This window comes from Tinamus guttatus, unplaced genomic scaffold (assembly GCF_059628265.1).
Source record: "Tinamus guttatus ecotype Peru unplaced genomic scaffold, ASM5962826v1 Tinamus_guttatus_pri_ptg000213l, whole genome shotgun sequence".
NCBI classification, from domain to species: Eukaryota; Metazoa; Chordata; class Aves; order Tinamiformes; family Tinamidae; genus Tinamus; species Tinamus guttatus.
This window is the reverse complement of record NW_028288747.1, coordinates 9948823-9975302: the sequence shown is the minus strand read 5'-3', so window position 1 is coordinate 9975302 and position 26480 is coordinate 9948823. Positions and strand designations below refer to the sequence as shown.

Genomic DNA, 26480 nt, shown 5'->3' with positions numbered 1-26480 from the left:
GCTGCAAATTCTGCAAATTGAAAAAAGAACACACACACACACACACGCACGCACACAGAGAGAGAGCGATAAAAAGAGGAAATCAGCTCACCTTCTTTCCATCTGCATTACTGTTGACTTTAGTAACATGGTGACACTCTTTCATACAGGTATGATTCTGACAAGCAAGAAGCCGTCCACAAAGTCTTTTACACGAGTAGGGACCTGCAGAGTGACATGGTAATGGGCTAACCTTAAATTAAAAAAGAAAAAATATATAAGCACACACTAATTTTGATTTCTAAGCATCTTTGCTAATTTAAAGTACTAAAACCCATTCAAAGTCTTCAGATTCTCATACCACCATGACCACGCTTTTATTAGCTAACAAGTTGACTTTCACAACATAGTTTCCCCTCAGTTTTTCAAACACACTACTACACTCCCAAAGCTTTTAGTGCTAGTTAGCCATTCTCTCTGAATTCCACTTGTGCCTTCCTTTAAAAATTCCCAAGGCGCTTTACAGCTATTCCTGAAGCAGTTTACAGTCTGTTCTTGTTGCTATGGTCATCATACAAACAAAACATCTTACAATGCTAAAATTAAGCACCAAAAACTAGCAAACGAAAAACAACCTGCAAGCCAGAAATTCTGAAAAACAAACACTGACCATACCAAATATATCTCCAAGGAGTTCAGAAGGGAAGAAAACCAGCACTGTACCAGGACTAGGATCTTAACTCCCAGTGAGATACTTGACTGTCTAGTTTGAGCTTAACACCCCAGTTAACAGAGCTTTATAGCACAACTCAGTATCAATTTAGGAATTTAGGATTTTCATTAGCACAGAAATGGAGTGCAGGCTCCAGGCTTGGTTAATTCTGTTACTTTCCTTGAGGTGGAGAGTATCCTTCACACTCCAAGTACAGTGGGAATTCACCATTACCATTTTCTAACACCATCATATAATATTGACATGAAAAACTCAGTTTCTGTGATACTGCCAAAGCCTGTTGTGTGGAGGAGTTTTTCTGTTTTTATAACAACAATCACTTTGCAGAGAACAACAGAAACCACTGGTACAGTTACTATACAATAGATTACTGTTATGTAACTTATTTTGGCTTGGACTTAAAGGTCGGATTTTCTGTTATAGCTTAAGCTGATTGAGCAGCTTATTACTGTACCCCTTCTACTTCTCTCTCCCAGCCTCACACTCCTAGCAGCACACTCCTGTCCAAGCTCTACCACAGATCTGTTGTAAGAGTAGGTCAATTCAATGAAGATAATAGAAAAGGAATTGATTAAAAAGTTCCTTTTCTTTTGCTAGCTTTGCACGTTGACTGGCCGTGTGACCAGGTAAGCACTGGAACTGAAGCAGGGAAGACAGGAAAGAGCCACTCACACAAGCCAGAGTGAGGAAAATTCTCCCTTTAATGCTACAAAAACGTTGGTTTCCTTCAAACTAAAACTATACAAAGCAGGATTTGAATCCACTTGCCTTAGAAAGATTTTCTGGACCTACCCAACAAGGGACTGCATTCTGTATATGCCCACAATATGCCATTCATTCACAAAAACCCCTTAACTCCTTCTCCTGTCACCCCAGGTCGCAAAGACCTGGAGAGCAGAAGTCGTCTGCATAGCAGACTGGACAACAAGCACAGAAAAAAACACAGAGAACACTACTGTGTCCAATTACTCTCACATATTTATGCCAAAACTGACACTTGTTATGCTGGCTAAGCCAGGGATACAGCTCAGGTAAGCAGCTTGAATACTAGGTACACGCTCCCACCTGCAAGCATCCCACAGCTCCCTCTCTAGTGACTTTGGCTTCCACCGACCCGAAGGAGCTAAAGCTCAGATAGGTCTAATAAAAAAGAGTCCCAAGCAGCGAAGTGCTATCCCAAACCATGGGTGTGCACGCACACACACACACACACACACACACAGAGTTTTTGTCATTCCCCACATCCCTCACATCCCATCCTCCTCCAGGCTGCGAGTCACAACTTCAGCTCAGCATCCATGCATGGAGGCAGAGATTTTAATAAAAGCTTTTTTCACTACATGGCAATCAAATCCAAAACAGAGAATTTTAATTAATTTGAATCTATGTTTAAATGCATGCTTTCTGAATTTTGTTGTCTTTTCATTACAGCAGTTATTCAGCATGGCTGCTGGTAAGAAATCAAAAGAACAGGATATAGGAAATTTTGCTTTCTATAGTTTCACATTTCTGCAGTGACTAAATAGAAGTTGCTACTAATACTACAAAGACGGGTATCTAAGAAATCCACACACACTCCTGTAGGAGAGTAAAGAAAGCAGATGAGAACCAGAAGTAATTTATAAAAGCTGAATGGAAAAGCAGAAGACACCATTCTCAGGCCACAGGCATTCCACAGGATAACTTCAAGAGAGATAGTTATGGAGATTAATCGGATCAAGTTTTAATAATGCTCTTCATTCTAAAAAAAAGGAAACCACAGCTAAAAAAGGACACATAAGGACTTTATCAGCTATTCAAATCACTCACTGCAAAAAATAGAGCTAAAAGACACAACTATCTTCCTTCTAGTAACACTTAATGAACTAAAAACATATACATGAACAACAATCTGAAATTAAAAATAAAATTACAAAAGAATGAAATAAGTATAATATACTATCCTAAAATATATTTATACACTAAATAAGTAAAAAGTTACTGACTTTTTAGATATATGTAAATATATTGAAAAATTTTATGTAGTAAGAAAATTATGTAGTAAATTTAAGAGGTTTGCACACTAACTAAAAAAAATGACATTTCAAGTTAAATATCATACAGAATCATAATTCCACTGAACTCAGATTTGATGTAATTATCTGAATTTGTTGTCTGGTTTTTTTTTCTGTGGCCTGTTCAGAGATCCGTGAACAACATGAAACCGCGCGAGGCGCCCTCCCCCTCACACGGCTGCGCACACATACACACCAAGCTGTCCTCCCCCCTCTATTGCCATCAGGATCTCAAAGCTTAGGACACTTAATTCCACCCTGGAGCCTGCTGAACGTGAGCAGGAAGAGAGCACTGCACTTCGCTGGCTCGCCAAAGGAAAGTTTAATCCACAACATCAAACAGCACAAACAAATGCAAGTCATTAACATCGGATTCATTGGGATTATTTCTTGGTTTCTGAACAGGCTTATAAAGGAAACATGACCCAAACCCACTGATCGAAGCTGCTAAGACTGTTAGGGAAGAGAGAGGTTTTTTTCTTAATTATTCTATAGCAAGTAATTATAAATATGGAGTTTAGAGCTATTTTTCTCTAATAAGCAGATCTATCCTGTATTACAGGAAAGAGACAAACCTCACTCTGCAAATTATCAAAACCTGTTACATTGCCTATACTCAAAGCTACACTGGATCAATTCAAGCTACAAGCTTTTTTATACATAAATTTATTAAAGATAAATCTTATCATCTCACCCTATCACAAGAGATGTCATTGGCTCAAAATATATATATTTGTTCAGGAACCTACAAATTTCTATGTGGAGAGCAAAACCAAAATTTAAGTGTTCCAACAGCAGCACCAAAAGCAGACATGCTCTTCTCCATTTTTCTTAGCACATTTTTCTTCCGCAATTGGCACAATGCAGACTAGCTCTATTGAAGCCGTATTCACACCCTACACGGATCAAAAAACGCACTGCAAGAATATATCAGCATGAAAGACTGCTGATACAGCAGAGTTTGTATACCTGCAATACCAGAATACATGCTCACTTTATCAAAAAATACAACACAAATTAATAAATTATTTAAAAGATACTAACTGTAACAAATGTAATTCCATTTTAATATTTCCATATTAATATGGAAAATTCTAGAAAGCAGTTAACATTTTTTGAAACAGTCTTTTAGCCTTTGGATATTAATTTTCTTCTAAAGCAAGCCAAAATATATAATTGCTTTCTTATAGGTTAGAGAATACTGAATAACAACAGAAAATGTAACAAGTAGCACAGGAGAAGAGTTTCCACTACATTGTCCTTTTTTATCCACAAAGTTCCAAGTCACTAAGAATTTTCCCATACAGCACTGTTCCTATCCATCATTTAAAATGGAAACACTTAGACACGGGAGTTAGAAAGAAGAAGAGCCATAAAGTAAGAAAAAAACAGAGATATGGCAAGTAATGAAAAAGTCATCAATTTAAATACCAGTTAACCAACCATGCAAAGCTACACAAATAGCTCTATAAATCATGAGTTTAAACTTTTGACCAGGAAGTCTAAAAGGTCAAGTATCTACGTATTCTTCGATAAGGTACTAAAACATGCTCCACTATTTAAGCCCTTGTGAAAGTGTACTTTGTTGATTTTAAAATGCAGAAAAGTCATAGAATATTTTGCTAATATCTTTTTGCAGTGCAACATTAAAGATATCCTTCATATTCCATTTCAAAAGGCAATTTTATGACTTACCTCATGCTGTCCAAGACACTCCCTGGTAAAGAAAAAAAAAAAAAAAAGAGAGAAAAACATTTATCTCTGTAAGAAAGGGACTGAAAGCGGTGACAGTGCCTTTCAAGAAAACTATGCAATGCATATCAAAAATGCTTAGGTGAGGCTAGCCTAGGCATCACATGCAGCTAAACAGGTAGGTCCATATCTAGTCTGCGTTTGTAGCACAACAGTCCATGAGTTAAGAGAATATTATCCATCTATGCAGGTCAGTGCTCTCTCTCTTTCAATAGCTGTTTGGCTTACATGATTTAACAGCAGTAATCCCAGAATCAAAATTTCATGTGCAGATTAATCAATAGGATATGCATGAATAAATAACTTTTATTTTAAAAAATTACCTGAATTTCTTCCAAATACATTCTCCTTTGGCTCTAACTACACAGAAAACTGTGTAATTAGTCTACTCTTATATTTACAACTTCATCTCTTATTTATTTTTAGAGAAATATATATATAACTGTGTCACTGAAGACAGTGGCTGCCTTTTCAATTTTGATATGTTTAAGGTAAACATCTGTACAAAATGTGTCTTAGAAACAACCACTCTATAGTTATGCCACCTGTCCTTTTAAATAATGACCACATGTTAATAAAATGGGTACTAGAATGGTGTTTACATATGTTCACTGTATATAGAGAAGAAAACACAGCATTTTCCATGCACATCCTTATAATGATGGGGATTTTTTTTCCTGTTTTCTTCTTTTTCTTTATACTTACACTGATACTGGAACCTCACAGGGAGGGCACGGCAATGCAGTTTGGATAAAGGCTGGCTCAGACGGCTGTTCCCAAGGGCCTGCAGGCTGATGCTGGGAGCAAAGTACAACAGCACTTGAGGAAAACACACAACTGGAATCAATCACTCAACTACAAATACCCTCATCATCTAGAAAGATCTCAATTTAAGAAATCTATTTTCCAGTGAGTAATTGCTTCTACTAATTGTAATATCAAAGAACTCCAGAATTAGCATTTCTGATATGGCAAAGAACAGGAAAATGAAGGCCTATGGCTATATTGTTTAAATTAAGAAAAAATATGAAGTTACCTTCATTCAATGCATACATGCTGCATGTTTAAATATCCCAACAATTTCTCACTTTAACTAGCGCAAACTAACAGTTCAAGTTAACTCAGATATTCTCTAACCTTTACTTTTTGCTATGTTCACAACTTGACATTAAAAATTAAAGAACTCTAGCCAACATGTCATTTCTTAAGTAATTTTAACTGCTCAAAGTTTCACAGAATACATAATACAATATGGATTAGATGACAACGTAACAACCAGACCCATTTCATTAAGTAGTAACATACGCACACCTATGCTCAGTTATTTAATTACGATGGAATTAAGAAATCCCCAGCATTGCACCAAATAATTGTTTCTTGGTCAACAGAACACAAACAACAAACCATATTTCACTATATCCTTACCAAGCCAGTTTGCTTCACAAGTGCTTCATCGTGGCAAGAAACAGGGCACAAATGACCACACGTCAATGTTTTCTGGCAGGACTGACGACACGGAGGACATCGACCAAAGTGACAGTAGTGTTTCTCCTGGGTAGGGTGGTGACAGGTGGGTGGTCGACTGAAGTAAAATCCAAGAATTAATCAATATATTTCATGAACATGAAATATAAGTTAAAATCAGACAGTTGTGCTCAAAACACAAAGAATTGAAAAGAACAAGTCATTTTTTAAAATAAGTTTTAAAAAGCAGTGGTTAACATTACCAGTAATTTATGCACTAGTTCTAAATGAAGTGACAGTCAAAGCTTTACTTGCCTAGCCAATCAGGTGTTTCATTCCAAGCTCTACTGTGGGCCAGTTATTCTTGCTACACTCCCCAAAAGAAACTACTCCCCCTTTAGCTTTTGTTAGTCTAGTTTTCTAGCTAACCTGTCTCACAGAGATACTTCAAAGTAGCACCAGGGCTGACTCAAAGGGCAGAGGGGACCTGAAGATCTAGCAGTGGCTGGTGGGACAGAACTGCCCCTTGGCAGCAGCAAGGATGACTGCTAACTCCATCTCCATAATCCAGAAAAGAGAAAATCAGGGAAGTAATACCTATGCCATATTAGGTAAGTCATTTTTTTCTTCTAAACAGCTGTATTGCACTACTTTCCTTAAGGACACCTGAACTCCACTAAAGAACTAGAAATGTACCCTTTTTCTATACTGACCTGCACAGCTGCTTGCATTTGGGAGGCTTCGTGGTGCGCTCTCTGCCACAGGGCACTTTAATGACAGTTTTTCCACAGTTGCATTTCACATCTACAGTCTCTGGACATGGATAACAACTACCTGAAATAAATATATTAACAAAATTATCACCTGAATAAGCTGACTGTAAAAACAGTAACCAACATTATACCATACGCTTTGGGTACTCAGGATTATTATTTTGTCTTAATAACAAAGCTATTAATTTTTGGTTATCTTGTCCATTCTAAAATAGTAGCAATAATAATTCTGATTGAATACCAGTTGCACAGTTGTAACACAAATTAGAAACTGTTTCACCTACATATTTACACTTACGTATTTAAAAGATAGGCCAGCATCATTAGAACCTCTTCTTTTGGATCATGCAACATTTCAAAGCTGTACTTCAATCTTGAACACATATGAAGACACGCTATAATCTTTCATTGATTTTCAAAAGAAAAAGACATTTCAGAAAACTGGAAAGATGCTCTTTTGCAGCTCTGCATATTAGGGATTGGGTGGTAGTAGGGAAATGTTTATCTTATCTGTATAATTAATAGCATGTCTTTTTTTCCAGATAGATTTTCCTCGTTTTTGAACCTATTCATGCTATCAACCTGATATAGTTAAAAAAAAAAAAAAAAAATGAATAACAGTAAAATATCTGTACTTTATAGATTTCCCAGACTATTTCTTCTTAGTCATCTGCTAAGCTTTTGGGTTTTGAGTAATGAACTGTAAGTACATCTATTCTTTAAAAAAAAGGAAATTTAGACTTGGGGTTTTGGCTTACTAATCATAATCAGTTTGGCTTACTAAAACCTTTAAAAAAAAGCTATGCCTTGGGAGTGCCATTGACAGCGCAACCTTTCAAACAATTCTGACTTCTTAACAGGATCCAAGAGGCAACACTCCAACAATTAGATCTCACAATGACAAAAAGCTGCTGAAGAAAAAAAGGATGGAAGTATACAATTTCATATTGCCAAGTAAAATGTGTAATATATTAAGCAGGAGAGATAAACAGCTATGTTTATCCTGTAAACTGATAGTCTAAACTAAAGCTATGCTTTCATATCATAACTAAAGTTATGTTGCCCAGAGTGGCAAAGATATGCATAATTTACTTAAACATCATATCAATGAAGACAACTGTCTACTTTCTTAGAAGGATGGAAGGACAGAGCTCACTTCTTAGCCTGAAGTTAGGTCAAGGGCATACTGTTCTCAAATATCTATAATGTACTACAGTACGAAGTATTTCTGTCCCCTGGCAATACAATCTAAACTTAAATATTTAAGATATGATACGTAAATTCACATCAAAACCAGGTTAGATTAGGTGACCTTTTCTTAGGGACCACTGCTAAATGCCAAGTGCTTAGTACCAGCGACCTCTAATACTTGTGAGCGCAGAAGGACCTTCAAGGACCTGACTTGGCAGGTTCTTCTCTGGAAAGCAGGCTATTTCCTTTAAAATTAGTGGTCACTGAGGGCTGTTCGCTCACTATGAAGTAATCTGACCTAGTATTATATTCTGAAGTAAACAAGTAGCTACAAAAATATTCGGGGCAGTGGGAAAAGAGAAGGCAGCATCAGTATAAACACTTTGAGGCCAAAATCAGTGTCTTCATGAGAAACACTTTCAAACATTTTAATAAGCCATTATTAAATTCATTCGATTACAATTCACCAATGCAAACAAAAGTTTTCTTTTCAAACCTGATCTGGTATCACAGTTATTAGCCTCGTTAGATATAACTTTTGGCAAAAGTAAATGTTTGAATATTGACAACTGTACTGTTTTGATGCATTAAATACACACATTTTTAAATACACGTATTTTATGCTTACATTTTCAAAGTCTACTTTTGCTTGTTTTATTATAGGTACTGCTTTATTATTTTTACATTGCCATTTGTCCCTAGAAATTATTAATGTCACTTCCAGACAGGTTGTAAATACAACCACTATCAAATAAAAATCAGTTATTAAATTATTATTAAATAAATTCTAATTTAATCCCCTACCAGGTGAATGCCAAAGCAATTAGACATGATAAAAGCTACCAAGGAATTTTGATTATTTTCAGCTTCTTTCCTTCTTAACTAAGTTCTCTGGTTGCTGCTGTAAACTCTTCCTATTGCCTTTGTATAGTCAGCAACAAGTTTTATTTTCATTGTTACCAACATATATTGCAGTTCCAATATTATTCAGTTTATAAGCCCACTAGTATCACACATTGTATTTTAAGAGTTTTTAAAGCCATATGAGTTCAACCAGTAGCCATCTCTGTACATAAGTGAACATTTTTCTTATGTATATTTAACAGAATTACTCAGGGAGAAGTCAAGCTACAAATTGATATTAAGCAGTTGATGGCAGCAAGGCACTTTTAGCAGAATGCTGCCAAGGAAAATTACCAGGAAATTGGTATAAAAACCAGGTATGATTTTTATTATTATTATTATTATTATTATTATTATTATTAGGTAAGCCCTTAAGCTCTAACCGACACTTTAGAAATCCTTCAAATACCCTGTTACCCGCAAAAATCCACATCCAACAGAGGACGAGGCTCCACTAAGCACCACACAGGATGATACTATGCACTATGCTTGGCAAAATTAAAACATCCATCCACACTACAATAAGATTATGTCACCACTAAGAACTTGCTGCCTAATCTTACCCCTGTGGCAACCAGAAGGACATTTGTGATTTCTGCAGCCTAAAGTCCGCCCACAGACTTGATCACAAGGTGGACAGTTTCCAGAACAGCACTAAAAAAAAAAAAAAAAAAAGTATTAATGCAATTTAGTCAAATTTCCTCAAATTCACATCAGGTGTATAAAGGTGTCTGAATACCTATGGATCATATTCTACCACAGAAGTCAGCCTAGAAAATGAAAATCCTAGCATACCTCCTATTGCAATATTTAGTAACCACTTCCTCAAAAACACAGAAAAGGCCCAAAGAAGGTCCTATTAAGACAGTCCCATTAACACCATTCAAAGACTTTTACATTAGGTGACTCAGTAGTTCCTTCTCTCTGGAAATTAGTGCCAAGGGCTGCTCACTACATAACTCACTACCCTTTACCCCATCTATTCTGAAAACTGAAGTAAAAAGCCAGAAACACTTGCTGGTTTGTGCGTGTGATCCTGTAAGAGGCAGAATGATGGGTGCCTGCCTTTTTACATTGGCAGTTAAGAATAACATTCAGCACCTTATGAGTATACAAGCGACACATTTGAAACAGATCACCTCTAGACACTTACCTTTCTCTTACACTGGTGCTTCTGGCAATCCCGAATTTTGGTGCACTTTGTCTCACACAGATATGGCTTATGACACGGCATGCGCTTAGTGTGCTTGCCACAGCGACACTGCTTCTCAACTTCCTGGGCAGCAAGGCAGGGAAAGAAAAACAGGATAAATATAACAACACACACAATCCAGCATCCAAGCAATATGTGGAAAAAAAAACTTCTACTAGGAGCTGTAAAGACAACTTTTTTTGATGGTAGCATTACAATGTTTCAAGCACAACATACACAACTTCACATTCAGATCGTGATTATCTTTCTCTGTGTTTTGTCTCCAAATTGTACCCCAAATGTCTCTTCACATACATCCACACTAGCATCTGATGCAGTTGAATGCAAAGGACAGACTTTTGATTTGCTGTATCCACACTGCCAGTTTAGGAGTCGGGAAGCTTAGGCAAGTTGCCGAGGCTGGACAGGCACCATGTATGCCCGGAGCAGCCGCTATGGGAGAAACTGGGTCAACATTCCAAGCAGAGCGCTTCAGATGACCTCTCACTGCATAATTCCACCCTTGGGGCCACCAGGAGGGAGAACACATCCAGGAAGACACTCAGGTGGGTTCTGCAGGATCCCAAGCGCAAATGCAAGACAAGGTCATACAAAAAAAAAAAAAGAATTCTTCTTGCACAGTAAATTGATAACGTAGCTTCACGTATCCACGTTATTTAAGAACTACAAAAGCAGCTTTATCTGACTTTCATTCCAGTTAACTACTTCTGCAATAGGCTTTGTAGCCAGGACTGGTCCACAAAAGACAACTGATAGCAGAGAGCAGCAGCTTTACAGGCCAGACCACAAAAGCTACTCAAAATATATTCAGGACATAATAAAATATCTTCTTACTAGCAAGCAAATAATATTACATTACAGCATCTTCAATCTCACTAATGAAGAAATACCATACTAAGAGAGCAACTGGAATGAAGCTAGAAGACTTGGAATAGATGTAAGCATGTTTTAAAAGATGCTTAAAAAAAAATACAAACTGATCCCTGCTTCAGTAACTGACCACTGCCATGAAGTTCTCCAAAACACCTGATAAATCTGCACAAGTGTTAATTCAAATTTGGGAGAAGGATGCTGTTCTGCATTTCCTGAACAGAAAGTTGTAGACTTTGCAAGATTTTTCAAAATCTTAACCAAACGTGAACATACTATAGTAAGACTAACCTGTCTGCATATTTCACAGGGACCTCGATGACAGCGCTGTGAACATTTATGGATGCCACATTCTAGAACTTTGTCACAACTATCACCACAAGTAGGCACATCTTCTGTGCAAGGCAGCGTAAACTCTAGACAAAAGGGAAGCAAGATTGGAGGGTGGGGGGGAAAGGAGAAAGAGAAAAACATGCCATTAAAGCAACATGGTTTTGAATACCCTGATTCTCTCCCACTTTTGAAAAGCTTCTCTGGATTTATCCACGTAGTCAATTAAAACCCTGTTTCTAAATAAGCCTTTAAAAGAATTAAACAAAAGAGTTAGCATGAACTTCTTCTTATGAACCCTGCAATGTAGAAGTGACCTAAAATACTCACAGCCCAATGCTGTCTTTTTTTTTTTTGGGGGGGGCGGGGGGGAGGTATTTTTAATAAGCTTTGCCACAAACAAGCATTTTCCAGTGGGGAGGCAGGGAGGAGAAAGAGGACGAGGCTTACTTGATTTTTCACAGGGACAGGACCTTTTTCCAGAACGAGGACAGTCTCCACAGGGACCAGCATGACAGACTTGCTCACATGTATGATTACCACAAGGCAAAGTTCTCCCGCACACCTGAAAAACTCAGAAAACTCCAAGTGAATGCAACATAAAGCAACAAATCCCCCTCACAAAAAAAAAAAAAAGGCGCCAACCGAGAGGGCAGAAGTAGAGGTAGTGGTAGATGTCTACATGGGATTAAACTTTTTTTTTGAGCAATGAAAAGCCAATTGCAACAATTTTACTAACAAATGTTAATGCTATGTTTGTAGAGTCTGCCAACACCAAAGAATCTCCCGCTGCTCCTCTGCCCCCTTTATGAATTTTTACAGCCCATCAGTCCATAGCTTTAGTCCTAAGAATGAGCTACAAATACATTTCAAAGAATGAATCAGAAAACTTTCATTCTATTAGTGGCCACTAGAAATAAACAAGCATGAAGCTTATCTACTAAGCTGTTGTTTCATACTTATTTTTGAAGATGACAATTGAAATTTCAATCAAAAGTACAAAGTAAAGAAATTATACGAGGTCAAATTCACTGTCCTAGGCTAGCAAAATTTCAAAATGGCAAAAAACTATTGTCAGAAACGAATTAGGCCACAAAGTAAATCCACCAGTACTGCCTATTTTAGTTTTAAGTTAAACTGCAAATAAAAATATTTTTTGCTTTTCAATCTCCACATTAAAAAACAACCACATTTTCTAAGATGAAGAAAAAAAAAAATCTACGGAATGCACTCACATGCAGCTTACCTGATCACACTGCCACTGAGGACTTGCACAAAGCCTTTCTGCTGTTTGTCTTCCACAGATACACTGTTGCTTACTGACTCGTGGACAAGGCTTACAATTTCCTAAGGGTGATTGTGAAGTTTCTTTTAAATATAAATTGGAATGGAGCAATGAGTGCTTAACAAATGAAGGCGATTAGTCCCCTGAAATTTCAGGGGGCAGGTGTACCTGAGTGACAAGGGTTCTCGCAGGTGTGCTGCCCGCACGGCAACGTCCGCCCGCACGGCAGACGACACGACCACTCCTTCGCGCTGCACCTTCGGGGAACTGGCTTGGCTTTCTGACAGAAACAGGTTGTCGTGACCATCTTTGGGCAAGGAGGACAAGGTCCTAAGTACGGGGAAAAAAAGAATATCTCACTGCTGGCTATTTAACAGAATGCAATTTTAACTGATACTTGTTTTCTTCTGAGAATTTCAAATGAAGCAAACAGATTAAGTAAGACTGTATCACAACTGCATAAATGCAGGTAATCTAATCAAGAGATGCAACAGATTTACCTGGATGACAAAGCAGCAAACACTTATGCCCACAAGGAGGTTTGAATTCCCTCTCGCACACTTGACCACAGGAGTGAGGTACTAGCCATGGATCCAGTGCTGGATCTTCCACTTTTCCACAATAACAGTAATATCTAGTCGGAGTTTCAGACCGTTTGTATTCAAACCTACATTTTGGACTAAAACAGAGGAAGGAGGGAGAGAAAGTTGTTATCATTTCAGTTTGCCAAGACAATTACCAAGCTACTGATTAATATTTTTTGTTGGTTTTTAAAGCTAGCGTAACCAATAATAACACATTTATTACACGCAAAGGTCCTGCTATATGTCAGGTTTTACAACAGATATTTGTTAGTATGCCTAAGGAATTGTCCTACCACTACAATCTTGCTTTCCTCTATAAGCACATACACAAAGACAAGGAGCAGGGCAAGCACCTATAAGCATTTTTATTCCAAATGCCACCAAAGGAGCTTACACAACAAAGAGTTAACCTTCTTACACAGAATCAATAAAAACAAGATAGAAATCTCTACTGGTAAAAATATTTTTAAGCTGCATAAAATGAGATTTAATGTGGCTATTAAAACTATACATAATAATTAACACGAGTTTCATTATACCAGTTCAGCTTCTTAGCTATTGCATTTCTTATAGATTAGAGAACAATGTGAATTATAATGCATGTATGTTTCTTTGTAAGCCTTGAGAACATCAGATATTTGGTGCCTGTCTACTTTTAGGAATAAATTATTTTTTTATTTATCTAGAGTTTGTTGGTGTTACGGACCCTAAGCATTTTCAGATGCAAGCCATGGATAAGGGAAGTGACAGGTGGAAGAGGAAACTAAGTAGCTCCATCTGTGTAACCAGACAGGGAGCTTCTCTTAGTGAAGTACAAAAGACCTAAGCACTCATTTTTGTCAAATAACTTAGCAATGCAACCATCTTAAAGGCCATAAGACATTTTTATAAAGCAATTAAAACACTTTACCGTGTGCTCAAATGTTAAATAAACTATCATTTGCCTTGAAATTCTATAAAAATTGTGTTTAAAAATGAATCTAGTATTTTAGCTGAACAGGCACTGCCATCCTGTACAGAACTTGAGACACTGCCTGCCAACAATAGTTCAGCTCATTTCCTAAGCAAACCTGGATGCCTCAGATCCTGTAATGCCAGACATTCTGAAACCATGAGGTACTTTCAACCAGATTTGATAGGAGGTTAGGTGTCTCAATCACTAGAAATTCCTAAGTTCCTAAACAAAAGTCAGTCTGCAAATATAAGACTAGCCATCACACATTGCCTTATATATGATACAGGGACTAGAAATCTCTGAACCTTTCTATTTCAAAACTGATTTTCTTTTACTGCACACAGTAGTGCTGATTTTAACACCGACATTCAAATACTTAAAACTATTTAAATATTAGAATTTGGAACACATAATAAGCTACTACTTTTCACAAGTTAAAACAAAATTTGATACACTATTAAATACCACTATTAAATGAATAATGTTAGTGAAAGCTTCAAATTAATTAAAAAAACCCAAGTCTTCTAAATTTATTTTTCCAGTTTTTCATTTACAAGTTCTGTTCCTTTCTAAAGAAACTCCAGTTCAAATGCTTTCCACAACAAAAGCCTCTTACTAAATGTACCACGAACAGCTCACCATGGCCACGGATAATCTTTCTTTCCAAAATCATCATCCGTCAAAGGAGAAGAAACAAGGAAAAGGCTGTCCTTGGCCCACTTCTGGATACATGGCAAGTGAAATATACAAAAGCACCCGCAACAGCTCCAGACCTTAAAAGAAAATAAAAGATATAAATACAGATTGCTCTGTATTCGTTTTCGTCTGCTTTCAATTGGTGGAAAGCCCTGTTACCTAACAAATACCAGCTTGCTATTTTCACACTTTAAAAAGGGCTTTCCAAATATAGATTTTACTTCTTGCTATGTCAGATTAATACAGTTTTACTGTTAGAGAACCATCCTTCGGTTATCTTTTCTTCCTACTGCTGAAAATTTTCACTGTAGCTTTCACTGTAGTAAAAATATCTTCCTATTACCATAGAAATATTGGTTTGAACACATCTCTTGAGGTCATCTAGCCCAACCTCCTGTCTGATATGGGACCACTGCTTACTTAGCTCAGGTCAGCCATACGCAAGTCAGTCCAGACAAGTTTGAAGTTCAGAAAACCTGGAAGACTAGAGACTACACAAGTGCTCTGGGCAACCTGCCACAGTGCCGCACTACCCTCCTATTATCCAGCCTACACTTTCCCAGCCTCAGTTTGTGTCACTGCCCCATTTTACATCTTGTGTTATTACAGAGAAGAGCTTGGATTCACTGTCTTCACAACTGCCCTCCAGGGAGTCATGAACTGTATCAGATTTCTCCCTTAGTAAGGAATTTAAGTAGAAGTGCGTCTTTCAACACACAGTCTACTGTTCAAAGGACAGGAGAGGTATAAAACTGAACAGAATTAAAAACAAATGTGTTTAAGCAATAATTAGCTTTGCCAGTATTGTTTCCCTTACTAAATCTTAATGTCCTTGTTCTCAGTGCACTGTTATGGCAGTTCTGGAATGAAATCACAATGTTTTGATTCATCTGTCTGCTACTTAAAAGCAATTTAAACACTATAAGTGCAGTTTTATGATTTTGTTACAACCACTCTAAATTGACAATGGTTCACGCGCACGTATGTGGAAAGTATCAATTTGATAATTGAAATGCAGCAGTAAAATTAAGTTTAAACTTTTTTAAAAATGATATCACTTATGCTATTATTATAAAATCCTACTATGACAACAAGATTTTTTCTGTTTACTTACAGACAGTAAAACTAATGACATGAGTTTCTAGAAGGTTGGTATCTAGCTTTCCAAAATTAAAGCTGAATAGGAGACCCTAAATAAATATATTTGACTGAAACACTCAGGACAATTAACAAACCATTGAGATATAACAGAAGACTTCAAAGTTTCCAAATCATCTCACTTCTGTCTCTTGATATAGTTAATCTAATTTTTCATCAGAAGACTTTAAAAATCAAACCATAATTATTTTTCAAAGTCTGAAATTACTCCATTTGAGTAATGAGTTTTAATATATTTTTTCTCAAAAAGGTTAATGACCACAACTTCATTAGATACAACTAGTATTTATACAACATGAGAAGTTAAAGCTTTTTTGCACTGTTTTTTTTTTCTCTAAACACTAAACATACCATTGCAGACAAGGGCCCATTGCTTTTATATTTGAGGCATATAACTAAAGCAGAAACAGGTATGGGACAAAGTCAAACCGAAGTTACATTAACTCTCGGGAAGATTGGTCCTGAAGCCTCTCCCATGAAAGAAATGTAGCTACATGACATAAAAGCTCAGACACTCGGACCAAACTGTTTATCTCCCAACCTCCCTTCCCTTACTGACATCTGTAACAATAAAGTTTTAGCTTCCCTACTATAAATGTAATATTTTCTCATTTCCTAATATCTTCTCCTCTGGTAACTACAACTCTGAAGCATCAATGCTTAACGAATATATTACTGCACGTATTGGACTTCCTGTAGTTTTTTTTGTCTGCTACTCTGCAACGCAAAAAAAAAAAGTTGCATATTATTAACACAAACATGTTAAGAATTGCATATTCTGATTACAAGCTATGTATATATAAGCATGACAGAAATAAGGGTTTGAAAAATCTAGAACAGATGTAGCTTTTAGTACTCTCTCATTTTAAAGTTCACAACTCCAAGAATCACTTTGGTAATATAATTAAAGTTATCCAGTCAGTTACAGTTGCTTCCTAATTATTAATACGAATAATATCTTAAAGCTTCTGTAAAATACTTACAGCTTGATTCCTTTTAACTGAAGCAATGCAGATCAGACATGTCATAGCCCCAGACTGAAAAGCCTCATTCATGTATTGTCTTGTACGTTCCAGTTCACTTGCATCTCCATCTTTAATGTATAAATATTTTCAAAACAATCAGTAACATTTCATCTGCCATTCTCTGCATGTTTAGACTGGATTTTTTTTTTCTGGACAGAGGCCAGTTACATATTATTACAAAACTTATTAGAAGTATTTGAGACAGTTTCGAAACTATATATTGATTCTATGCAAAAAGGCAGGAAATACAGCTAGCTTGCACTGCTGGGAATTAATATTTTTTATAAGAATATACAAATACTGGAGTAAGCATCTTTCCCTCAGTTATCCAAAACTCTAACAAGTAGCCAGTAACTCAACTTTGTCTATTCTATTATATACTAATAAAAGTAAATATATGAAAACACTTTACCAGTTTGACTTGTATAAATGGTAAATGTTTTGGCCAAAATCTTTCCCTGCTTTCCTTCGGCATCTTCATCATCATCTTCAGATGAGGAACTCAGCTGGTCTTCAACCAGCTTTTTTGCTGCAGCCTGGTTAGCCTTCTTAATTTCATCAAATTTTCTCTGTGAAGATAATTCTGTTTAAAAGAACAGATTAGTGATTCTTAATATTATAATTAACCATAACATCATATTCAATTCTGCATGTTTTCCACAACCCTTTTCCTTCTTGCTGACATGAAGTTTTAAGTGCAGTATTTTGTTACATTTCCAATATTACATAAGAAAATAAGTTGCACTTTATTCTTTATTGCTCATTACGCAAAAAAAATCATTTCACAACAAGAAGTACTATCTCTCAATTACTTTTCAGGAACCAAACTATACACACTAACTTTTTTTTTTTTTTTTTTTTTTTTAAACAGTGACTGGGATAGCCTGAAGTCCTACAGGAATGTCTATAAACATTTGAGCTGCGTTTTTGTTTGCTTTGCTTTTTAAGTTATTACTTTCATTGATCTGCTAAATAGTATGTCTATGAGAAACAGAATTACAAATAACAGGGTTCATTAATACACAGTTTCTTTAAATTACTGCATGTGAACAAGAGGAAGAGTTTCACTTGGAGAGAGAACTGTACAACTTAGGAGTTCAGTACTAAACCACAGTGTCTTTAAGAAAGCATACCTCAGACCTGTAAAAGCCATCAGCAGACCATAGCTCTTAAATGAGAGCTTTCTGTATCTATTACATACAACACATACATCAAGCTTATTTTGCTCAAGGTTAACTCTAAACGCTTCCTCAGAAGCCATATGCTGCACGCAGAGACGCTTAGTGCTTTCCTACCAAGTAGCTCACAAGCTTTTACCCGAACTTGACCACGGCCTCGTGCACCGGGGCACCTTCCCCGAGCTCACCCGCGCCCGCAGGCAGCGCGGGCTCCCGGCGGGGCTTCCCCCGAGCCTGACTGTGGCGGATGGGAAGGCCCAGCCGTCTCGGGCCCGGCCCGCACGGCCGCGGGACTCCCGGCACTCACCACTAGCCGCCTCGCCGCTCCCCGCGACCCAAGCGCCGCTGCCGCCGCGGGCCCTGGGCGGCGGCGGCCGAGGGTCCCCCGCGCGGCCGCGGCCCCTGCCGCGGGCGGGCGGGCGCCAGGCTCCCTCCATGGCCGCCACGGCCCCGCGCCACAGGCCCGCGCCGGAAGCGAAGCGGGAGGCGGGCGCCTCCTGCCCTCCTGCGGGCCCGGGACTACAGCTCCCGGCAGCCCCCGCGCGCACAGCGGCCGGGAAGTGCTGGGGCGGAGCGGGAGCGGCCGCGCAGGGAACTACAGTACCCACAAGGCATTGACGTAGCGCGCATGCGCATTTCAGCCCTCCCACCCCTGCAGCGTGTGTGAATAAGGGACGGCTCAGAGGAGCCTCTTTTCGAAATAATTATCTTTAATTTTGAGCGGGTGTGAGGCTCGCGGAGGAACAAGCGTGAATAACTATGGTGTAGCGCAAGTTCCCCGCGGAGGGGCTCGAAGGGGGTGGTACTCGGGAATTCTCTGCCGCTGCGGCCGTTGGGGTCATCCGTTAGCTGCTGGCGCGACCGTTAAATGAATTCGGGGGCCGAAGGGCGACTGGCGATACCCTGAGCGGGTGGGTCCCTCCTGCCCTGAGGAGGGGAAAGGGAAATGTGTGGGGATCGACCATGAGCGTCTTCCTCCTTTCTAGCCACCCCCTTCTTTTGAGACTATGTTAAGATTTAAACCTCGGTAATTAAGCACATTTAGTGACCTCACTGAAGTATATTCAGATTTTACTGCAGAAATCAGTACTGAAGAAACTCCACACAGCTAGAAACATTCTGACAAAAAAAAATACCACAGAAGTCATATATTACCCACTTCTAAAAATGATTCCACATATAATATCTTTATTTTATTAAGAAAAGGAATGGATGTATATTATCAAGTGACACTAATTTTTATGCAGACATACAAATAAGTTGACCAGGACATTCAAATGCCCTAAATACAAAAGAACACATTCTCTTCTTGCAGTCCTTTTCTCCAATTTTTTCCAACATTAATTACCTATGATGAGAATCTACTGAAAATACTCAACCAAGTCTGGAATCACAGTTAATAAAACTAGCTTTGCCAATGGAAAAAATAATAATAATAAATTAGGGAAAAAATATTTTTTTAAAAAAAAAAACCTCTTAAAGCAGTTGAAAATTTATCTGTCATATGAAACAGAAGATTTTACCACCTTATCAGCAGTTAGAGCGGAAGAAAGAAATACCCTGTCATCATATAAAATTATATAGGTCTTATCTAGGCCCTTGTATTCTTTTCCCAGCAGCAGCTACAGAAGATTCAAGAGTTTGGCTATTTTCTATTGTTTCTTCTCATTGCTGTTTGCCGTCATGTACAGTTATAATGGAGACAGAAGACAAATTTTTAAGGAAAGATCTTAAAAACATGATAGTCCATCTTCAGCAGCTACCATATGATTACATGGAGCAAAATAGTCTTCAGTATTACATGTATATTATTATTGTGGAAAGATCAGATAGACTTTAAGCCATTCAGATTTCTCATTCAGATGCTTGCAAAAGGGCGGATTTCCCCTGCCTCCCCCATTCCAGTCTTTGCATATAATATCCTGAAAAAAATCACTGTTATAAAATTGTTCACTCAAGTGAAGTCACAATGAAATCACAATATTTTCCAGATCTTACATTAATCAGTATTTGCATCTTCTTTCTAGATATAGCTATTTTTATGTTATATCGCATAACTAGTGATTCTTGTATTATTCAAGATACTAACATGTTTGTTCATACACGAATTTATTATCATGATTCATGCCTATGCCACTTTAAATAATTAATGCAAATGTTTACCAAAATTTCTTCTTTGCATTAGTAGACATGAATAAATTATTTTTAAATACTCAGTAAATCTTTCAATTTTAGCTATACTAAAACTATCAATATGATAGCATATAGTTTAAATACACTTGCTGTACAGTAGTGTTACATAAAGAATACAAAACACATTAGCAGGTAACTAGTTTGTTTGTGCCAGAGCAAGATATTATGTTCTATCCTCATTCTTCATTTTCCGTATTTTTTTCTAAACCTGCCAAGTATGTATTGCATGTGGGAAATTAGTGACATTACGTCACCAAATAGTTTTTCATAATTAATAGCGAGGTCCTACAAAGACTGGAAATAAAAGTATTCAGCTCCATGCAAGAATTGACCCTATATCTTTTAGGCAACCTCTACATTTTCTTTTACTCTGCTTTTGACATGCCAGGTTTGTCTGTGGATGGATCTAATTCTTCTAAATCTGAGAATTCATGCTGTATAATTGGCTTCAGTATTTTCTCAATTTGTGTAAGTCTTTTTTTCAGTTTCTGTTGTGCAGAATCATACTCGGCCAACAACCTGGCAAACCTTGTTTGTAGTCTGTCCATTGATCCTTCCATGTAATGGATCTTTTCCTCTATATCTTTAGGATCACTTCCTAAATTTGCAGCTTCAATGTCCAGCAATCCATCTTTCATTAAGATCTGTTTTCCTTTCTCCTCCAGCATAGCTTTTGCATCTGGATACTCTGTTAAAGCCTCCATGAGATCATCTTTAGATAGACAAAACAAGTCTGAGTAACCAATACTTCTAATATTGGCTGTTCTTCGGTTGCCAGCTTTGCTACCTTTGATATTAAGAATGCTGATCTCTCCAAAGTAGCTGCCATCACTTAAGACCACAAATTGTGTAATTCCATCATCAGCCACTACTGCAAGTTTGCCTTCTTTGATAATGTACATCTCTCGTCCAATATCTCCTTTTCGGCAAATATAATCTCCAGGACTGTACACTTGCGGCTGGAGTTTCAAGACTAATTCAACCAACAGCCCAGCTTCACAGTCAGCAAAAATCCGAACTTTTTTCAGTGTTTCCAGATGAACATTGATTGCAATCTCTGCTCGTAGTTTATCTGGCAGATACTTCAAGACTTCCCTTTCATCCACTGCCTTTTTATTTGTCCACAAGTAGTCAAACCACTTTATAACTCTTTTCTCCATGTCTTTGCTTACATTTCGAAAGTGCATGTACTGCTTGATAGCATCAATCCGTGCTTGAAACTCGGCTCGGGCAGCATTCATATTGGAGATCATAGAGCCCACGTTACCAACGATGGTTGCGAAAATCAATACTCCAACCAAGAAGTCAACAACCACAAAGAAATACTCGGAATCCCTTACAGGAGGGGGTGTTTCACCGATAGTAGTCAGGGTCAGTGTTGACCAGTAGAGACTATAGACATACTTTCTAGTCAGACGGGCAAATTCGGGATGGGATGTGTTGGGGTAGACCCATGTGTCAGCCCCAAATCCAATAGCTTTGGAGATCGAGTAGTACACACAGGCATTCCAGTGAATGATAATCACAATGTACATGACAAGGTTGGAGATCCTGAAGATATTTGGGTAGTTTGTCCTTGTTTCTGTTCGCTGGAAGAATTCAAACATACGAGCTACTCTGAGTAATCTGTTTATTCTTAATTCTGGATAATTCAGTCCTAACTTAAAGTATAAGAGATCAGTTGGTATGATTGACAAAAAATCTAATTTGAATTGAAAAGATGTCTTGTATTTCTCTCTAAGCTTTTCTTCTTCTTTCACCAGAAGACCTTGCTCCAGGTAACCTAAAATCAAATTTTAAAATATTAAAAAGTGTTTTGACTTCAGCTTTCACTGCATTCTGTTTAATGTCAGTCCAAATCTACCTTGAACAATATTTTGGCTGCAGGTTCTAGATGTTAAATAATTTTCTTTTTTTATGTATATAAGCAGCTGCCTACTTCCAAATATTCTGCTTAGAGCTATATGGTTCAGCTCCAGCTAATCTGTAGTGCTTTTAAAACTATACATTTCTAGCCCTAACTGTTTTCGCTCCACTGTTGTACTACCTGGTGAACATTTAGGCAGGGAGTGGGGGAACCTTGCAGGCTCTAGGAAGGGTGGATAAAACAAGGGTGAAGAGTGTAAGCACGAGAGTTTCAGTCCCATATTAAGTGTAGTTACTCAATAACTCTGGATGTAAGATAAGATTCAAAAACAGTTGCCACTGACCTGATGGGATGTCCTAATTGCTCAGTGGTCCTGAAATTCATGTAAGTATTTGAAATGAATCGTCATCTGCCTCATTTGCCCATGCTGTGGGTTGGTTTTGCCTTGCACACAGTTCCAGGCAGAACAGCTTGTATCCAGCTTACTCATGCCAGGGGCTTTGCGTATTCCTTCAGTAGGGTGTTCATGAGTGTTCTGTGTGTATGTTTAGACACCACAGGTCTACCAATCTTTTACAGGTTTTATTTCATGTCCTTTTTCACTTTTGTTCCCCGTCAAGAGTACCCAAATGGTAAAAATAATACCCTTTTGAATATTTTATACTCCCGAATATAAATATATGAATATAAATCTTTAATCGTTTTGTATACTGACCTGTTCTTGTCCGTACAAACATGTCAGCAACATAGATGATATCAGAAACATAATCGGTAATGAACCATATTGCTAAGTAGTCATTCTGAAGTTCTTCAAAACAGGCTCTGGATAGGAAAAGAAAAAAGTAAATTCTCATGAAATGGAAATGAAATACTTGCATAAGATAAATGATTAATAAGTACTTAGAGATATTACAATTTGTCAGATTTTTTATATACTCATAAAAGGATCTCTGTGATATCAGCCACACTTAGAAAAAAATCAGTCATTTTACAGTTCTTCTGCAGATTTTGTTTACCTTTCTGTTTCTAGCAAGTGTTTACAATTTGGACTACAGAACATTTTCAAGTATTCAAAACAGGAAAATGTCTTGTGTAATTATATGGACAACAAATACTCATGCCAACTGGGAATGCCAGATGGGAGCGTTGCCTAATAATTTCTTATGAGACCAGGAGTTTATGTTATTTATGAAACTTTCCCAGTCTTCTGTTAATAGCTATGCTTTCTATTCACTGAAATTATAAAAATGGAAAAAATGAAATGTCAGTTTCTGTGAAGATGCAGAAATCCAGCTGGCAAGAGTGGTAGGGATTTCAAAGATGCATGTGATTTCTGGTTTATTTATTTTACCTGCTCTGTTTTTATCTACTCTGTTTGATAATCAGGAAACATTTAGTATAGGAAAGTACAGCACTATGATTACTTTATGAGAAATAAGAGAGTACATTATTATTTACATTACCTAGCAATAATCATGGTCCAGTTGTACATGACAGGCATTGTGATGCAGAACAACCAATGATAGTACATATTTCCTGCTGGATCAATAATGAAAATTTCTTTCTTCTTCCTGAGTGATAGGCATGAAAACAAACAAACACAAGGATTTAATGAGGGATCTAAAATATGTGTAACTATTTTTAACAATAAATAATTGTTACTGTTAAAAAAAAAGAAGAAGAAAAATAAAAGAAAAGCTAGTTCTCCAGGGAAGAAACACTGGCATCGTTCAAACAGAGGAACCAACAGACAAACCAAAAAGCATACAGTTAAGCAACACTGCTCCTCACTACATGATTTTTAGTTACTCTTTCTGGTCCAGAAAACTATGAAATTACGAAGCAAAATGCAAAGGGTAGAAAAAGAGCTTTTAGATGATAGTATGAGTTTCCTGGCTTGTAAGTACCATAATTTATAGAAGAGATTGCTTTACAGTGACTCATCTTTTGCTGCAGAGTATTATCAAAAAAATAAAAATAATAAAAAAGATCAGCAAACAGTTCCCTCTGTACATTTATGATCTTCTGTATTCTCTGTCCTTTCATCCCTATTTCTCAATATATGCATGAAGCCACTGAGGAAGCAGGCAAAAGCGTAAGGGCTGTAGAACTTACAGTGTGCTGATAAGGTGATTTTTTTTAGGTTATTATATTATGTGACTCAAAAATTTTAAGGATCTTCTTCGGAATCTGTAGAATATTGTTTTTTTCAGATTATTTTTTTCGGATCAGTTCCAAGCATTTGTATTTTCCTTCTAGTGTCATATGGATTTAAATTAGGACAACGCTACTCTAGACAGAGCAGCAGCAGTCAGTACTCTCATTCACTGGAGTGGGTGAAGCCTCTTGTTTGCAGGATGGCCATGAATGAGTTCACCTTTACATCAAAAGCGTCCTTTATTAGACCAACATAGTAGGATCTAAATGAAAAATACTTACTCCTCTTTCTTTTCTTTGTTCTTGGATTTATCTTTGTTTTTGTTTTTTTCCTTTTTTTCCTTGTTCTTTTGTTCTCCATCTTTTTCCTTTTTCTTTTCTGACCTGCTAGGAATAGATTTATATTTTCAGTTGTTACAGAACAAGTTAGAACATATTTGGAAAAAAATTAAATGCCTTGCTAGCTAGTAGTATTATAATTCTGCCTTACCTCTTCTTTTCTTTTTTCTTTTTCTTCTTCTCCTCTCTAAGGAAAAGAAAAAATGTGGGAGGCTCATGGGATACACATTGCTTCCTCTGTTATTTATTAAAAGCAGCTGAGTTCACTAAGGTTAGCATTATCCTTAAGTGTCTGGCACCTTCACACAGAACTATTCTCATTGTAAATTAATGGATATCATACCAATAGCTTTGATATTGGCAATCTACTGTACATATTTGATGCATGTAAAGTTCAAATTTATATGCAGTGTCTTCTGGAATTGTATGAGATAACTACTTATAAGGAGATAATTAAGATATACATCATTCTTTTTCATCTCAATTTAAACAACAAAGATTATAGTATTCATATTGTATGACCAAAATTACCAAAATACTTACTCATCTTTATTACTATTGTTGTTAATATTGTAGAGTGCAATAGATGGTAGATAGCGTTGCCTATGGAAGAGCAAAACAGGATAGTTATGTGATACCTGCTAAAATATAAGCCTGTTGTCAGTTAAATTGTCACAGAACTGCTTCTCACCACTTTTATCATGGCCTAAGTTATCTAGGTGAATTGAATGAGTTGGCATTTTAATTCCCAAATATTTAGAATAAGCAAAATATCCCAGTATTTAAAACTTGGTTAATATAGAGTGAAGATAAGTAGAGGAAGGGAGGAAGCAAGGGAGGAAGGAAGGAAGGATAACAGTATCATTTAATCCAGTAGCGAATTTACAGTAACAAATTTGATTTACCTGTTTCCCTCTTCTTGCATCTGCCCAGGGTCCTCCTCACTGGTGTCTTGCACGACCACGCTGGGAATAACCACATGGGAGTGATGGGTGTCAATCACTCCTATCTTCATGGTTAAATTTTTCTTATCCTAAGTGAGAAAGACGGGTTTCAAAATGAATAAGTGATTTCACAATGAACAGAACTAATAAGCTATAAATAAACTGATAAGTTCTTGCATAGATGAATCCTTTGTTTTCTTGCTTCCCCAAAATAAAAACAGTTTTTCTAGCTTCTTCTCTCCTGTGTTATTCCCAGACAATAAAGGGCACTGTAGGTGCCTCAGTGTGTTGACTGACCCAGCAACTGCTGCTGGCATGAACGTTCAACACACCTTTCCCTTAAAGAAAGTATTCATTTACTTCTTTTGCCTGAGTCTAATCCCATACATTGAAAAACTTTTGACCATTGTCTTTTAAACATCTACCACAGTTTCATTTGGTTTTGAGCCGGAGACTCAAAAGCTGTTGAATGAGAATGGGTAAGTAGGTTCATGCCCAGGTGGCATCCTGCAAACAGGATGGGGAAGCACTTTGATGGTTGGATGCCAGAAGAAAAGCCACCATGCCTCACATGTGTGAGCCATACCCTGCTGAGAGCAAAGAGGAGTCGCATGCTGCTGCAGTCAAGCCTCCTGAGTTATGAGGGAGGCAGGCTGTAAACACCTGAGCAGAAATGGTGGGGCCTCCTCATGTCTAGTGCTGTTCATCTCTGTATTAAAAAAATGAAATGCTCTAGTGTACATAATTAATATAGTGTGTCCTGGTGCACCAACTTTTCCTCACTGGAGTAATTAACTTCTGCTCTCTCTTTCCACTACAGTTCTTACAATCATCTCA

The 26480-nt window shown here is 37.4% G+C and overlaps 2 protein-coding genes across 2 annotated transcripts in view; both read right to left on the bottom strand.

Moving 5' to 3' along the window:
- Positions 1–18118, bottom strand: part of NFXL1 (nuclear transcription factor, X-box binding like 1) — a 36572-nt gene extending 18454 nt beyond the window's left edge. Inside the window, exons 1-16 of the mRNA XM_088524796.1 lie at positions 18106–18118; positions 17378–17548; positions 16924–17033; positions 14726–14859; positions 13048–13226; positions 12716–12877; positions 12509–12609; positions 11713–11827; positions 11224–11348; positions 10003–10125; positions 9413–9503; positions 6696–6816; positions 5944–6100; positions 5224–5315; positions 4462–4483; positions 92–232 (exon numbers count right to left, since the gene is read on the bottom strand). Coding sequence (XP_088380922.1) covers positions 92–232; positions 4462–4483; positions 5224–5315; positions 5944–6100; positions 6696–6816; positions 9413–9503; positions 10003–10125; positions 11224–11348; positions 11713–11827; positions 12509–12609; positions 12716–12877; positions 13048–13226; positions 14726–14859; positions 16924–17033; positions 17378–17548; positions 18106–18118 — 1857 coding nt within the window. The remainder of the gene's footprint in view (positions 1–91; positions 233–4461; positions 4484–5223; positions 5316–5943; positions 6101–6695; positions 6817–9412; positions 9504–10002; positions 10126–11223; positions 11349–11712; positions 11828–12508; positions 12610–12715; positions 12878–13047; positions 13227–14725; positions 14860–16923; positions 17034–17377; positions 17549–18105) is intronic.
- A 2562-nt stretch (positions 18119–20680) lies between these two features.
- CNGA1 (cyclic nucleotide gated channel subunit alpha 1) lies at positions 20681–25714 on the bottom strand. The gene is made up of 5 exons (XM_088524795.1): positions 25605–25714; positions 25243–25302; positions 23555–23574; positions 22919–23074; positions 20681–22119 (listed from the first exon to the last, which is right to left on the bottom strand). Exons 1-5 carry the CDS (start codon positions 25712–25714, stop codon positions 20702–20704), a joined length of 1764 nt encoding a protein of 587 aa, XP_088380921.1. The 3' UTR covers positions 20681–20701.
- Between the last annotated feature and the right edge of the window lie 766 nt (positions 25715–26480).